Below are 15,230 nucleotides of genomic sequence, written 5' to 3'. Positions count from 1 at the left end.
GATGTATAAATCACTTCTTTACATTCTCTTTTAAAGACTATTTAGTTTTTCTCTAGTTTTCTCTTTTGTTTTCTACCCTGAGAAATATGATCAGGTTCTTCGTTCTTCTGAAACCACACTGCAAACAAATATTTTCTTAATCAGTGTTCATATTAGTTTTAATCAGGCTTTTTTAAACAGTTATTTTCCATTACAAAATATAATTAAAAAGTTAAAAGTGAACATCTCTTTAAAAAATGTAAATAATATGCATATATTTTGTATATGTTCATTTATTTTGCCAATGGGGGAAAGATAAATAATTAATAATAAATAATCAAGCTGGATGTCTTTTGTACATCATCCTGTTCTGTATTAGATTAATTGGTTCTTTTATGTCTGTAATGCAATTTACTAATAATAGTAGTGCACTTCAATTTGAGCATTTCTGTATTATTAATTTAGCAGATCATACTGTCCCCAAATTAGGAAAATAATTTAGGAAAAATACAAACACAAAAGATTAATAACAAGAAGCAATGCCACAATACACTTTTTTTTTATTATTAAATATCAATTTACAATTATCACAATTCGTATTGTTATGGAAGGACTGATGTGAATAGAGTGCTGGGAAAAATAAAGAAACAAAAGACTGATAGAATATCAATACCCATCACTTTTCAGCTCCGCAAACACACGCACACAAACAACAGACAGAGACATGCTAGTTTAGCCACTATCGCTGTTCCATAAAGTGATGGAGACATTATTGAAAGGTCGTTGCGACCGTTCATCCGTCCAGAATAACTATCGGGCTCTTCATTCCAGTGCATTCAGCAGCGAGTGCCCGTCTGTCTCGCTGCGTGTCTTATTGGAGCTTGCCGCGCGGTGGCACCGTGCGTCAGCCCCCTCCGCGCGCACCGCTCTCTCCGATCCGCTGCTCATATGATGCTGGAGATCTTCAGCGCAACGGGCCGGTTCCTGGGCGGCATTCAGCGATGACAGTTTGATCTCTCACGAATCCTGTTTCGCACCCTCGTACACAGCGGAGCTTTACGCACAGCATGCTTCGATTGGAACAAACGGCACCGTGGCAAACTGAAACGGGACTTGGAAAGTTACTTAAACCGAACGAACCTTATTCTGCATCTGGGCGGACTCAGTGAACGGGAGGTTCTTCACCGCAAAAGACTCGTCTTGGGGATAACAAATAGCAACGCGCCAGGAACAGAACTAACTTTGGTTTGCTGGAATGAGAATAGCACAGCGTCATTGATTATGAGCGAATTATTACCCCTCTAATCGTATCCTGGGGACTGTTATCAACAGTTCGTGAACTAGAGGCGTTTGCGCTCAGGATTGGGAATATACTTTATTGATCAAACGTTTATTAAGTGAATGCATGAGAGTAGAGACAAACGTGAAAGGACAAACGTCTGTTATCAGTCTGCTGTGCTTTGAAGTCGTTGACTGTTAAAACTGAAGTTTTAACATACTGTTCACAAACTCACACCTACAGAGGAGTTTAACAGTATTGAAGTTTAAGATATAAATGTGAAGGATTAGTCTCTTGAGTCGCGCAAGACCTCGCACAAGACGCGCCAGAGACACTCCAGAACATTACGCGTACAACTGTGGCTGAACTGTGGAGGAGCAACATGTACCCTGCGTGTCGGACAAAGGCGTTCAGTATCTCTCCATCTGCCTCTCTGGCAATGTTTGGGAATTCGGGTAAAGCCAGAAAGAGACCCTGTTGGATTGTAATGTTGCTGTCGGTGCTCCTACATCTGGCGTCAGCACAAGGTAAAGAGCGCTTCTTTAAGTTGCTGTGTAAAGGCTGGAAATGAACTGTCTTCAAAGACCCTTAGAAACGCAGAGTGAGCCTGAGTGCGTGTAACATTTAACCTTGACTTAGTCATTTCATTTGGCTTAATTACAGTTTAAAAGGAACATAAAGCAACAACAGCTTGTGTTTAATTATAAATCATAACAGATGAATCAAGCATGTACATCATCATTTAACAGTAAAGAATTGCCTATTCTGTTCTTAATTCACAAAATACGTGCATCTTGCTCCATCTTCCCCTATATGTGAGATATGTGCCAGCCAGCTCTATGCCCGCTCTCTTTTATCTGTTTCTTATGGAGACACTTCTTGTCAATCCTGAAGAACCTACCCCAGAACTGCACATTTTGGATGTTTCCCTTATCTGACACACCCATTTCAGGTCTTGGAGCCTTTAGTAATGAGCTTACGATATAAATCAGTTAGACCTCCAAAATGTGTAATACTGGATTTATCCAGGACCAGGACACAATCTTGTACCTCTATTTGCAGTCACTAATAATAATTAATAATAATTAATAATAATAATTACCTGTGTTTGGAAGTGTATTGAAGTCCATACCACATGCAGCATCTGTGCATACCACAGGTAATTATACACGACATGGCCGCGAAATTAGCCAATTAATGAGACTGTAGATTAATTATCAAAATTAATGAACTCCTTGCCTGTTTTATGACTGCACATAATGAGGGAGCTCCGTTAAAATGAGCTCACCGGTGGCATCTTGGAAAAGTGTTTTTATAAGGTGCATGTTCATCAGATGTGCATTATCAGTGCTGACAGACTCTTAATGTGAGATTTTATGATGGGATGATTCATTATTTTTAATAAGGACTTGCAAAAAGTGCATTTAGGCATGCAACTAAACTTTTGATATATCTAGACGCATAAAAGATTCACAATGTGAGTGAATGAGGAGCACAGAGCCCATATTAACACGTACGAAAAAGGACGGTTTTGTTCACTACCTTAATGGCAATATTGACAATTTGATTTTTTCCTAATTTTGAAGACACATGCCCCCCGTCTGGCGTGGCTTTATGCCACTGAAAAGACAGAAAGTAGTTCATTGAGTTTCTCTGCATGCAGAGTGCAAGGCGTTTTAACTGGCCACTTGTGGTAATTTGCCTCTCTTCTCAGCTGATGGCCTCAAGCGGGGAAAATTGTTTTCGTAGAAATTTTGCAGACAGCAGGCGAGCAACAGAAGCTTGCACGAGCAGTCGCTTCCGTTAATTCTGCCTGGAAAAAGATAGAAGCAATATACTCAAATCTCGTACATGGGGGGAAAAAATACATTTGCTGGGTGGGCGATGCTGGCTCAAATGGAAATATCTACACAGGTGCATAAAAAATGTAATATTTTCTAATATTTTCTTCAAGATATTGTCCCTGCTGTAAGGCAGCGCTGCTGAAATGTATTACTGAAACTTTCTCTCCGGTTGCTGGTTTTCTCCAAGCGTAGCTGGGCTGCTTAGGTAGTTGTTATGCAAGCACAGGTGGGAGTGTTGGGAATGCGTGATAGCTGCAAACACTAAGCCCTGGATTGGGAAATAGGCTGTTCTGTAATGCTGCCTAGGGAGGAAACCGTGGCAAACTAGGACATGCCATATATCCATCATTCATGAGTGTATGCTGTCTAACCTGACATTTACAGCAGAGTGATAACTTACACATTGGGAGGATTAGGCTACCAGTTTGTGTATGTGTGTGTGGAAGGAAAACGGAGTGAGAGGAGCAGAGACAGTGAATGTGTGTGTTATACTAACCTTCTTCACAGCATCTAATGCTCGTGTTTTATAATGATCTGTGGCATCGGTTGATCCAAGTTAATTGTCTCAATCCTCACAGGTTTTCCAGGAGTGTTTCTGGGGTCTGGGACTCTCACCTAAACACAGATTCATTAAAACAGATTCCCACCTCATCTCTTATGAAGCTCTTTGAATCTTGCCAAGGTTTTAATGAAAAATCCATTTAGAAACTCCCAACTGATGAAATGCAGAAGCCCCCATCCAAGATAAAGTGGAAATATACTGCCTAAGCAGAACTGTAAGGGCTTTATTTTGACGTTCATTGTGAAGAATACATAAATAAGTGTTTAGCAGCCTTAAGGATGTAGTTCACCTCACAATTTAAATTCAGTTAACCCTATTTATGCATCCTTATGGCATTCCAAAGCTTTCTTACTTTCTCCATGCAATGTTTAAAACAAAGGAAAAATTATTTTCCTATTCTTGCAATACAGAAACACTTCATAGTGACTATTTGGCTATTATACTCATACCATCTGAGTAGGTACTACATTTGATGAACTTTGCAATATTAAAAAGTATGTTCTATATTGTATGAATGTGTGTAATATGAATGAAATCTGGACGTACTAAATTCATCATGTTGCCATTGCCTTCACTGCCATTCACAATGTCTTTCCCATGGCCCCATGGCATAGTAAAGTGTCCATTGGACGTGCACTCTCTGGACGTCATCCGGTTATTTTTTATTTTTCAAACATAATGCTCATTTCATATAGTGTTTTTCGCCTACTGGATTTATATAGGGGGCAAAATGAGTAGTATGTTTGAATTTGTAGTGAAGTAGACATATTTGTGTACAAACTGAAATTTAACATCTAATGATAGAATACAGTGAAATTTCACTGGTGTTCGCTGACAATCATCATCCCAATCAAATTATGTTTCAAAACGGAACATCATGACATTTAAGAGCCACATCAAAGGTGAAAATTATCAGTAAATGCCTCAGTAGTATAAGACAAAAGGTCTGATTAACAGCTTTTAGTAGTTGCACCATGCCTGGTTAGTACAAGGTGTTGGACTATACCCAAACATCAAGACACATATTATGTCTTATGTTTTTTTTGGACTCAGATACGCTCTTAGAAATAAAAGTTTCAAAAGGAGGTTTTTGCAGAAGTGCAGGGGAAGAACCACTTTTTGTTCCCCAAAGAACCTTCATGCAAGACAGTTCTTAAAATGAACTACAATACTTGTTTCTTCATGTAAAGTACATTTTAATAATAAGTGTGTATGAGACCAAATCTTTCTCGATCTTTAATTCAGTTAACAAACAAGGACCTGTCGATCTGCAGAGCTTTGTCCAAGAGCAGGACTATGTGTATGTAACTCAAGAAAACAATACATTTTAAAACATTTCATAATACTCCAATAAAACATTTTATAATACTAATACTACATAAATCATTTGACTTCAATAGATAAGCTTTATTAGCATGCTGTTAAATGACATGTTTCGCACTTGAGATTTCAAAAGGAAGACTGTTTGATTAGTGAGTATGGCAGAGTCGAGACGGTAACTCACCTGGACTCAGTGCGGATTGTATTCATCATCCGACACAACTGGAAAATCTTGGCACTGAATGTCATTCTGAGTTTGAAGTGAAGGTAATGACACATTGATTAGAGGTGGATGTGATTTGATGATGCTCTTCAACCGAATGCCTCGTTGTTGATGCGCTATCGGTTTCTCCGAGCGCTCCAAAACCCCTGACGGCAGATGTGAAGCACTCTTTCTGTCATTTACTGCGTATATATCTAAACCATAGTTGACGACTTCTCCTCTGACCCTCTCCCAGCATTGACAAAGTTAGACAAAGAACAGAAGTTCAGCTTAGGATATTTCAAGTTTGGAGGTACATAGCAGTTTTTTTTTTTTTTTGATAAATCCAGACTGACGGATTGATTCATAGGGTCTGACCTTGGAAACTCCCTGAGATTTCAGCGATGACCTGTTAATATGCTTACTCTCAGCACTTAGGAAACCCATTCTCATGAACAGACACATTGAGCCCTCATTGGTTGTTCATAAATTCGAATCACCCAAAAAGTAGGAGACAGAGGGTAGGAACTATTGATTAAGTGTCTTTTTCTTTACTCATTCTTCTTGAATCCTCTTCGCCATGTTAAACAGGGCAGGTGTGAAACTCACTCCTCTTACTCCCTGTCGGGTCAGCTTGGGTCTGGATGGGGGCCGCTGTCTTCTTCGGACATACTGTTGCCTTGGGCAATGCCTCGGGCCGTTTCAATGCCTGAATACCAATTTCTCATAGGGGCTTGATGTTTCCCCCGATGACTGCTCTAGTGGTCCGCATGAGTGGCTCAACTTCAAATCAAAAGTGAGCTTATCACTCATCCCATGACCAAACATATTCCTGATACCTGGAAGTATTTTCTTATAATACGGACACCGCTGTGATAAGTGATAAGTCTAGTGTGAGTACAGCAGAGTTGAAAGTGGAATTTACTGAATTATATTTCAGGGAAATTCAACAGGTCATGGCATTTAGAGAAATTAAGTATGGTACATGGAAAAAGAAGTTTATTCTTCTTCTTCTGAAGTAATTAATAATTTTATTCATCAAGGGCATATTAATTTGAGAAGAAAAGTGAAAACAGTAACGTGATTTAGAATGTTACAAAATATTTCTATGTCAAATAAATACTGGTCTTTATATTCGTCACTTTTTAATCATCAAATAATCATGCTTTGCACAAAACAACAGCAAAAAACAAACAAACTGATAATTGTGAGATATATCATTATTATTAATTTATTTATTTTTTATGAAGTAACAAGTAACGTCAGTTTCATTTCAAATGCTGCTATATTTAAAACAGCATTGTTATCTTTTGCTTCCCTTGCAATTTTAATTAGTAATTAAGTGAATTTAATTTATACATCACATCAATCAGGATGATTGCTTTGCATGAATTTTTCATGTTTTAAGAGTGACAGTAAATTACCTTGTAAAATATGCATAACCTTTGCCAAAGTAATTAAGATATGATAAAGCCTGTTTTATGTTTGGCATAGCTTGCATCTGAACTCTCTGTCCACTTTCCGTTTATTTGTTGGCATTATCAATTAAGATATTACGAAACAATATTATATTTGACTGATGGCCTCTTTTGATAAATAACAGTTTCGGTTACTGTGAAAGGTTATTGTATTAGATGCAAAATGTGCCAATGTTCTGTGATGGAACTTTTTGAAATAATGTACTAAAAACTGAAACAGAAGCCATTAAGGTTCACACACATTGTGTGAGGAGCATATTTTCCAATGGAAATATCAAAATATCTGCAGTTCAATTGTGCATTTACAGTATAAGAATGCAGAAACAAAACCAAGTCTGTTCTTAATTGTACCTCTGCGACAGCATCTGGAAAAAGTAGAGAACAGAATATGGAGTCACAAAGGAAATGGCTTGTTCTGTCAGACAGGTATCTCATAGTTTCCCACAGAGTCTAATGACTCGCTGTGTCTCAACTCACCTGGGGAAGTGTAATGGAGTCCGCAGAGAAGAAGTGGATATACATAGCGGCAGGTGAAATATTACATCCATTTTGGAGCGCTAGCACAGAAGTCAGCAAATATTAAATATTTGAAAAGAAAAATACATTTGGTAGAAAATGAAAGCGAGAAATAAAGAGCAAGACAGAGTGAAAATGCATGTGAGCACAGTTTTCATTATTGCTAATCAGATAATAATAAAGTGTGCTGGCTAAACCAAGCATGGTGTAATTTCTCTACCTACATTCATTATTCCACTGTGTTCTGCTCTTTTCAACCAATCTGTTCGTTTTATGATTAAACGTGCTAATCCTTCAGTCGCAACGCTCGGACAAATCCATTTGTGATTAGAGCTCCTCGGACTCAAGCGTGGCCAACGAATGCAGACAAATGCACTCACACACACCGACACACCCCCGAATGCTAAGTTCAAGGACTGTGCCAGCGAGGTATTTAGCCATGGTGCGTGTTTTAAATGGTCTCTCTGAGCCCACTGAAGCAGGCATTATGCTTCTAGTCAGTTGAGTCATGGCCTCTGAAGCTGTAACTGCACTAGGATACGGATTCATTGCCAGACTTATGGGTGTTGCACAGTAGGGATGCACTTTGGTTCCATGGTTTCATCTAAAACAACCGGTTTAAACTTGAAAGAAAGTGTCTGGTTGCTTGGCAGCTGTCATTTGATTTCACCGGGTTGCCAAAGGCTGTGACATGAACATGCAAAGTGTCAAACAAAAGCTGTGTAATTAGGGAAAACTCTAGATTCAGATTGTTAAGTGTGTAGGAATAAACAGAAACATATGTGTGTAAGAAATAAAAGAAAAAAAAAACGCTAATGATGCTTATAATATCTTCCTCTTGAGAAAGTTTTAGGAAGATGAAAAGAGCCAAGGATGGGGGCACTCAGGGGTGCCGGTGAAGGGCTGTAATTGATGCAATGGCGCTATTCGCTGTCGTTGCTCACGTTTCATCTGAAATGTGCTTATTGTCACTCCAGGGGCACTCGAGTTTTTCGCTCAATGTATTCCAACCTTTTTAATCTGCACTTTTTCTGTAGTTGCTCTTTGAAGTCGCATTACATAAGGGGACTGCTAGAGGTTGCTTACAAGAACAAAATAAAAGATTCTGCGCAGTTTCTTTCTTGCCGTACCTCCTGCTTAGCTCCAATTGCATGACTTGGATGTGTCTTAATTCTGTGCAACTGTGTGTGACTTATTTGAAAATACAGTAGGGTACTGTAGCACCAGTGTTCTTAAGACTTTTTCTGAGACTGGGATGTGAAGTTCACACCAGGGTCATGGTTGTATTATACAGTATATGTATATAATTATAAATCGGTAAATAAATGTAGAAAGTTTCATTGTTAACTGTCAGTGTAAATAAAGTGTTTCTATTAAAATAAAATATATAGCTATGAAATAAAATAAGAAGTATATTTAAATATGTAAGTCATATTAAGGAACCTTATGTAAAATTAAATTAAAATTAATGAATTTATTTGGAATTTTCTTTGATATTTAAAACCTTATCGTTACCTCACATAAATGTCAAAATATTTAGAAATATATTTTGATAACCGGTAATTAATTATATTTCTCTTGAATATGGTATAACATTTTTAGAACTATATATTTAAATATATGGGGCCTAAATGATGTTAAGGAACTGCATGTGAATTTGTATAAATATATTTATTTAGAATGCATCTAAATTTTAAACTTTTAGAATATAATTTAATACTATAGAAATATAATTTTAAAATATTAATGGATTATGTCCCTATTCAAATACAAAATACAGTTATGAAATAATAATTAGTATATTTAAATATGCAAATTCAATTAAGGAACTGTAGGTAAAAAAAAAAAATATATATATATACATATATATATATATATATATATATATATATATATATATATATATATATATATATATGTATATATATATATTTTTTTTTTAAATTCCGATTGATTGATTGATTGATTGAAACCTCATGTGCATAAGCAAATCAATCTACTCCAATTAGTCTAAATTTATTCCTTCTGTAAATATTTTGTTTATCGACTGGGTTACATTTCAAGTTTTGTGGTGCAACACAAAATATTTTCTAGTACATAAATTGTATCTTAGAGCCTATTTATGCCATAACTATGCAAATTTCTAACGTTCACAGCTGGTGTAACCAGCCCCTGGTCTGGTATTGCCTCTGTGGAAATTCAGTCCACAAGCTGAGACAGATGGTTCATGGTTTGAGCCTCTATGGGGGCATCTGCATAGTGACCATTCTAGAGTCTCAGCTGTTCTCAGGTTGTGTAAACTGGCCCCCAGCTGACCTGGTTTATAGCTCAATCTTTCCAATCGCTCTTTGATAAAGTTCCATTTGCTTCTGAAATCGTCCCTAATGAGGAGCGTTTTGTGATCTCCTGTGTGTAGGAATATTAGTGGGCGCACATTAACCGACTCTGTTGTGGGAGCATTAAGCTTTGAATTGTTGAGTCAACGCTGGGCTCTTTTCCATACAGTGCGTTTGTGCCCGCAGTGGGTTCTTTTGAAGTTCCAGGTTTCTTCCTCTCACTGATTTTGGGCCTGGCCTGAATCATGGATGAGAGGGAGGAAGGGGAATAGCATTTCAGGATGTGTTATAGTCAATGACACGCACAGTCTGTGTGTATCTGATGCTATCGCCACACCCAACCGTTTCAGCATGGAAAGCTTTTTCTCACCGCCATTCTTCTCACATGGCTTGGCTCCTGCAGTTGGATCTTCAGGAATCACTTAAGCAGAACCACACCTGGATATTGTAGCTAATATTACAATACCTTCTTGCCCAATACTGAAAATACAGCAAATATAGATTCCAGTTAGTTTACAGCATGATGCAATAGAAAAAAACCTGTTTTCAGTTGCACTAGTTCTTTAGAAAACCATTTAAAGTACCAAGAAGCAAATATGTTGATCTTAAGAATGTTTAATTTATGCTTTTAATCTAATAATAACAAAATAGCCATCTCAAGCAGTGTTATGCACCATTCAGGATTGAATTTGAGTTTAAATTAAAATGCATATTTATCTAGAAAAGCGATGGATGGATTAATAGATTGAATCAAGAACAACTAAGTTCTAAACAAAAAAGGTTGATCTAAAGAAATTGTATCATGTTTTTAATCTAATAAGAACAAAATAGCCAACTCATGCAATGTTGTGCACCGTTCAGAATTGAATGAACATGAATGAATTTGAATTTACATTCAAATTCATATTTTAAAGAAGGAGCATTTACATGAATGTAAATTCAGAGGAATTATGTCTTTATATAGAACAGCAAACTTTGAAACTTTAATAGATGGATGGATGGATGGAAAACTGCCAAAACTGACATTATAACCTAAATTTAAATAGAATGATAATCTAATGGCATTAAGAATTGTGTATCAATACCCAGCCTTACTGGTGACCGTCTATGCTGGTCTTTTCAGAGCATATGGTGAAAAATTGTTCTTAATAAGTCAGCAAGTTCAGCAAAAATCATTGACAAACTTTTATTTGTACAGCTCTGCTCATTGACCTGCATCTGAGAGAAATTGCACCCGATGGAATTGCAATCCTTACGCTTCCACTTGTATCTGAGCTCATTCAGACACCTCCCCTTATATGATCCCCACCATGTACCAGCCTCGAATGTTGCCCATTTCCTGCGACTCGATGGAGCCTGTAACTCTTTTAAAGCCTTTAATGCAGAAAATCAGACAAACGTACCTCCACGTTCGCTCAGAGAACACTGCACTCAATTACTCATTCAGTGTGTTATTGTCAGCTGAATCTCAGGCCTTTTAAAGCACAATTATTCAAAGTGTGGAGACTGTGCAAGGCGCTTTTGGGACTGTTTACCAAAGTCAGACAGAGCGCATGGCAGTATGGTAATGAGCGTGGACTGTCGTGTGACATGTAGTTCATGAGGCCTTTAAGTCTCACACTCTTAAGCGGCGAGCCGTGCACTTGGAATGTAAATGCAATCAGATTGGCCCGTGCATATGATGCCACCTCTGAACCCTGTAATTACTGCTCCCTCAGGGTGTTTGTGTGTGTGTGTATGAGCTTAAAAAGGCCAGTAATCTCAAAATTCTTGAGAATAATTGGACCTGTAGCTGGCGTCATGGTATGATGCCACATACTGTATTCCCTCAAGCGTTAATGATCTCGATGCAAGACACACGCCGCACGGCTCTAACGCAGAGGGGGTGCAAAGCATCTTCCACAGCACGGTCTCATCCAAACCGCAAAATGCGATGAGCTGTTGGAAGCGTGTTTGTGTATTTCAGTGCTCCAGCGACCAATTTGTTTTAGATGTTATTTTTGCAATTTTGTTAACAGATACAGTGAGAGGGGAGACAGGAAACAAAAGAGAGAATAGAAGATGGAGGGGATCGGAAAATGACAACCCGATCACATGGTAGATTATACATATTTTACGAGGTGGCTAATTCGTACAACCTGGCTCGAAAGAATTTGTACGTTTTGTGAAAAAACCTACGTATTTTATGAGGTTGCAAATTAGTAGGAATTCGTAAGAATGACCACCCCTAACCCCGCCCCTAAACCTACCCCTCACAGAAAACGTACAAAATTGTTTGAGTGTGATTGTACAAATTCGTACGAATTTATCCATCTTGTAAAATATGTACGAATTGGTCATGAGATAGCATTGAACATGAACTTTTTAAATGGTCAAATGAAATGATTATACTGACTAAAATAAATGAGATTTTGTTGAAATTGTAAGAAAATAATAAACCAGTTATTAATATTTTGTAATGTATGCTATATTTTTAGCACAATATTTGTATATATTTATTTTATATATAATATTTACAAATGTTGAATATTTATATTTTAATAAATGTATATGTGTGAAAATATTTCATACACAATACAATATTTGATAGAATAATGTAAAACTGACAAAACTGACATTATAAAGTAAACTGAAATAGAATGTTAATCTAATGGCGTCAAGAAATCTGTATCAATACCCAGCGATGGATGGATGGATAGATAAATAGGTAAGAATCAATTCAAAATATTAATGCAAAGTACAATGTGAAAACATGGCAAATAAAAAAAATCTGAATTATCTGTTGTTTCACTGCTTCTTTGTCACCCTTACATCTCTGTATTAATATGTATCATTCTAGGAAGTTCTGCAACTTTGTTTTCCAGCACAACTCAAGATAGGTTCTCGTTAAGATTACATTTTTTTGTTGTAGCGTTGTCATTTGCAAGTCACTTCAGATCAGAGCATCTGCTTAACTGTTAAATATAAATGTGACACTGCAGACATCCAAGATGTTGTGACTGACTTCACAGGCTTTTGGGTTTCACTTGATAGAAGTGTATGTGTACTTTCTGTCACACTACGCTAAAATTAGTCTATATGCTAAGCGTGACATAGCACACAACCAAAGGCACTCAACTTTGAGTGTGTGCAATCGCGTATCAATGAGCATATGGTGCCTGCCACTCTCTCCAAGAAGATGCCACCTTTCACCAGCACAGAGGGGCTTAATCGATCAGTGCCACGGAGCAGAAGCCACTCGCTAGAGGAAGCCCGGACCCCCAATCAATTCCTGCAGGAACACGCCTTAGTTTCCGAAACTCTCCACCTCGTTTCTTGAGCCCCTTTGAGGGCTTATTTACCCAAGCACCTTTGGAAATAATAAAACACTTTTCCTTCTGGATTAATCAACTGTAACCATATGCTCCTCATGAAATTAGAGTGCAATTTGGACCACAGAAAACAGCTGTTGCCATTTTGAAATAAAGAAGAGGGATGTGGGAGTGTAATTGCCCTAACTTTGATTTGTTGGGTGCTTCACTTTGATGAGCAAACGTGTTTTTTTTGCATTCTAGCAGATGGGGGCAAAGAAAACGCCACTGTGCCTATAAACAAACTGGCATTTTCATCAATTTAGTCTGTGTTTAGATGACCAGCGGTGCTTCACGCATATTGCGATAATCTGTTTTTTTGTTGTCATTGTTGTCTCTCTTAACAAGGTGATTATCTTTCAAATTCTACAGTTGATCCGACGATTGTTTGCGATGCGCCACAGGTTGTCACTGAAATCTTTCTCTCTAATCCCCCAGGTAATTGAGGTTATGTTTCTGAATATCTCTTCTGTCATATTCACAAAAAACACAAAAGTTATTTTACATTGCAATACATTTTAATGGATTTTTTGGCCAAATAAATGCAGCCTTGGTGAGCAAAAATGTTACCCCACTGTATATTTTTGTATACATCTCAACATAAAGACAGAGTTCAAACTTCCAGATCGCTCAACTTTAGCACATGTTGTTCCATCGGCTTTCCCTTGAATATAAGACTGGCTTCTTCATACTGTTTGAAGCAGCAGACAGTTTCCTCTTGAAAATTAATAATAAAATAAAGATCCAAAGCTCTAACAAGTCTCAACTTTCCCCAAACTGGATGTTCTTTTTGATTGTTTTGAGAGGGAATGTTTCAGTGTGATAGAGAGAGAAAAATGAATGGCCAGTATCTTCAAACGCCACATCAGATGTGCACTCTAAAACAAAAATGGTTCTATATAGCACTTACAATCGTCCTTGGCTCGTAATCATATGGGAACCACTTTTGGTGCTATACAGCACCTTTTTCAAATGGTGCTATGTAGAACCATAAGAGGTGCCATATTGCATTGTATTTCTTCAAAACAAAATGGTGCTAAACAGCACCAACAGTGGTTCTTTGGCTCGTAAAGAACCTTTAAAGGGGCTTAACAGGTTCTTTGTACGGCAGTGGTGCTATATAGCACCTCAGTCATGCCTAAGAACCGCTGAAGAACCATACAGGAGCTTAACAGGTTCTGTATATGGTAGTAGTGTTATAAGTGCTATATAGCATCTCAGTCATGCCTAAGAACCAATGAAGAACCGCTGAAGAACCATACAGGAGCTTAACAGGTTCTGTATATGGTAGCAGTGCTATATAGCATCTCAGTCATGCCTAAGAACCAATGAAGAACCGCTGAAGAACCATACAGGAGCTTAACAGGTTCTGTATATGGTAGCAGTGCTATATAGCACCTCAGTCATGCCTAAGAACCAATGAAGAACCGCTGAAGAACCATACAGGAGCTTAACAGGTTCTGTATATGGTAGCAGTGCTATATAGCACCTCAGTCATGCCTAAGAACCAATGAAGAACCGCTGAAGAACCACTGAAGCACCAAGATTTGGTGCTGTACAGCACCAAATGTGGTTCCCCTATGATTACAAGCCAAAGAACCAATTTGAGTGCTATATAGCACCATTTTTTTTTAAAGTGTGGTGCCAGCAGCTTCTGAGATGTTATTGTTGGTAAAAAATGTTGTGCACCATTCAGAATTTAATTGAAATTCCAATTCCAATGGTTAAACAAATATATGTAAAGTTCATAGAAATTCATATGCCTCTAAAATAGAAAGCTAAAATTGTGTTTTGGATTTTGACATGACAAAACTTCTTTGAAAATTCTGTAAAAGAACATCGTTCATAGAACATTTTTCTGAGACGTTTCCTATTCATCTAACTATTTTTGAACATTAATACTTCATAAATGTTTATTTTTTTGCAAAATGATAAAATGTAACATTTAAAAAAAATTGACATTTTGAACAATCAGGGAACACTGAGAAATAACATTTTCATAACAATGTGAATGCTAGAAAAAATTTCTTTGAACGTATTTTTGTTAGTTGTTCATGGGCTGTATGAGATGTTTGTGGACAAAAACTGCAATAATCAAGACTGTAAAGGGCTGTGTGGATTTCTGAAAGAACAGTTAAAAAATAATCTGGAGAAAAATGGAAAAGCTAGTGGTAATTTTATGCCTGGACATTATCCATTAAGCTTACAGACATTTCCTGTATATTAACACAGTACATTGTGCCCTGTGTTTATGGACTTGGAGTGAGGTTAGTTAAAAACCATTTGTTTTTGAATAACTAAATCCTAAATACCAGCAATAAGAAGATGACAGGCTGGCAGTTGTGCCAGCACAAATATAGTTGT

The 15,230-nt window shown here is 37.4% G+C and overlaps 1 protein-coding gene across 1 annotated transcript in view; it reads left to right on the top strand.

Annotated features, from left to right (window-relative positions):
* The first annotated feature begins 929 nt into the window (after positions 1-929).
* The window catches only part of LOC306857818 (protein sidekick-2-like), a 317,048-nt gene continuing 302,747 nt past the window's right edge, over positions 930-15,230 (top strand). The window contains exon 1 of the mRNA XM_079398002.1: positions 930-1,785. Coding sequence (XP_079254128.1) covers positions 1,641-1,785 — 145 coding nt within the window. The 5' untranslated portion in view covers positions 930-1,640. The remainder of the gene's footprint in view (positions 1,786-15,230) is intronic.

This window comes from Barbus barbus (assembly GCF_936440315.1).
Source record: "Barbus barbus genome assembly, chromosome: 38".
In the NCBI taxonomy this organism is placed as follows: Eukaryota; Metazoa; Chordata; class Actinopteri; order Cypriniformes; family Cyprinidae; genus Barbus; species Barbus barbus.
The sequence above is the reverse complement of the archived record's forward strand: the minus strand, read 5'-3'. Positions and strand labels throughout refer to the sequence as shown.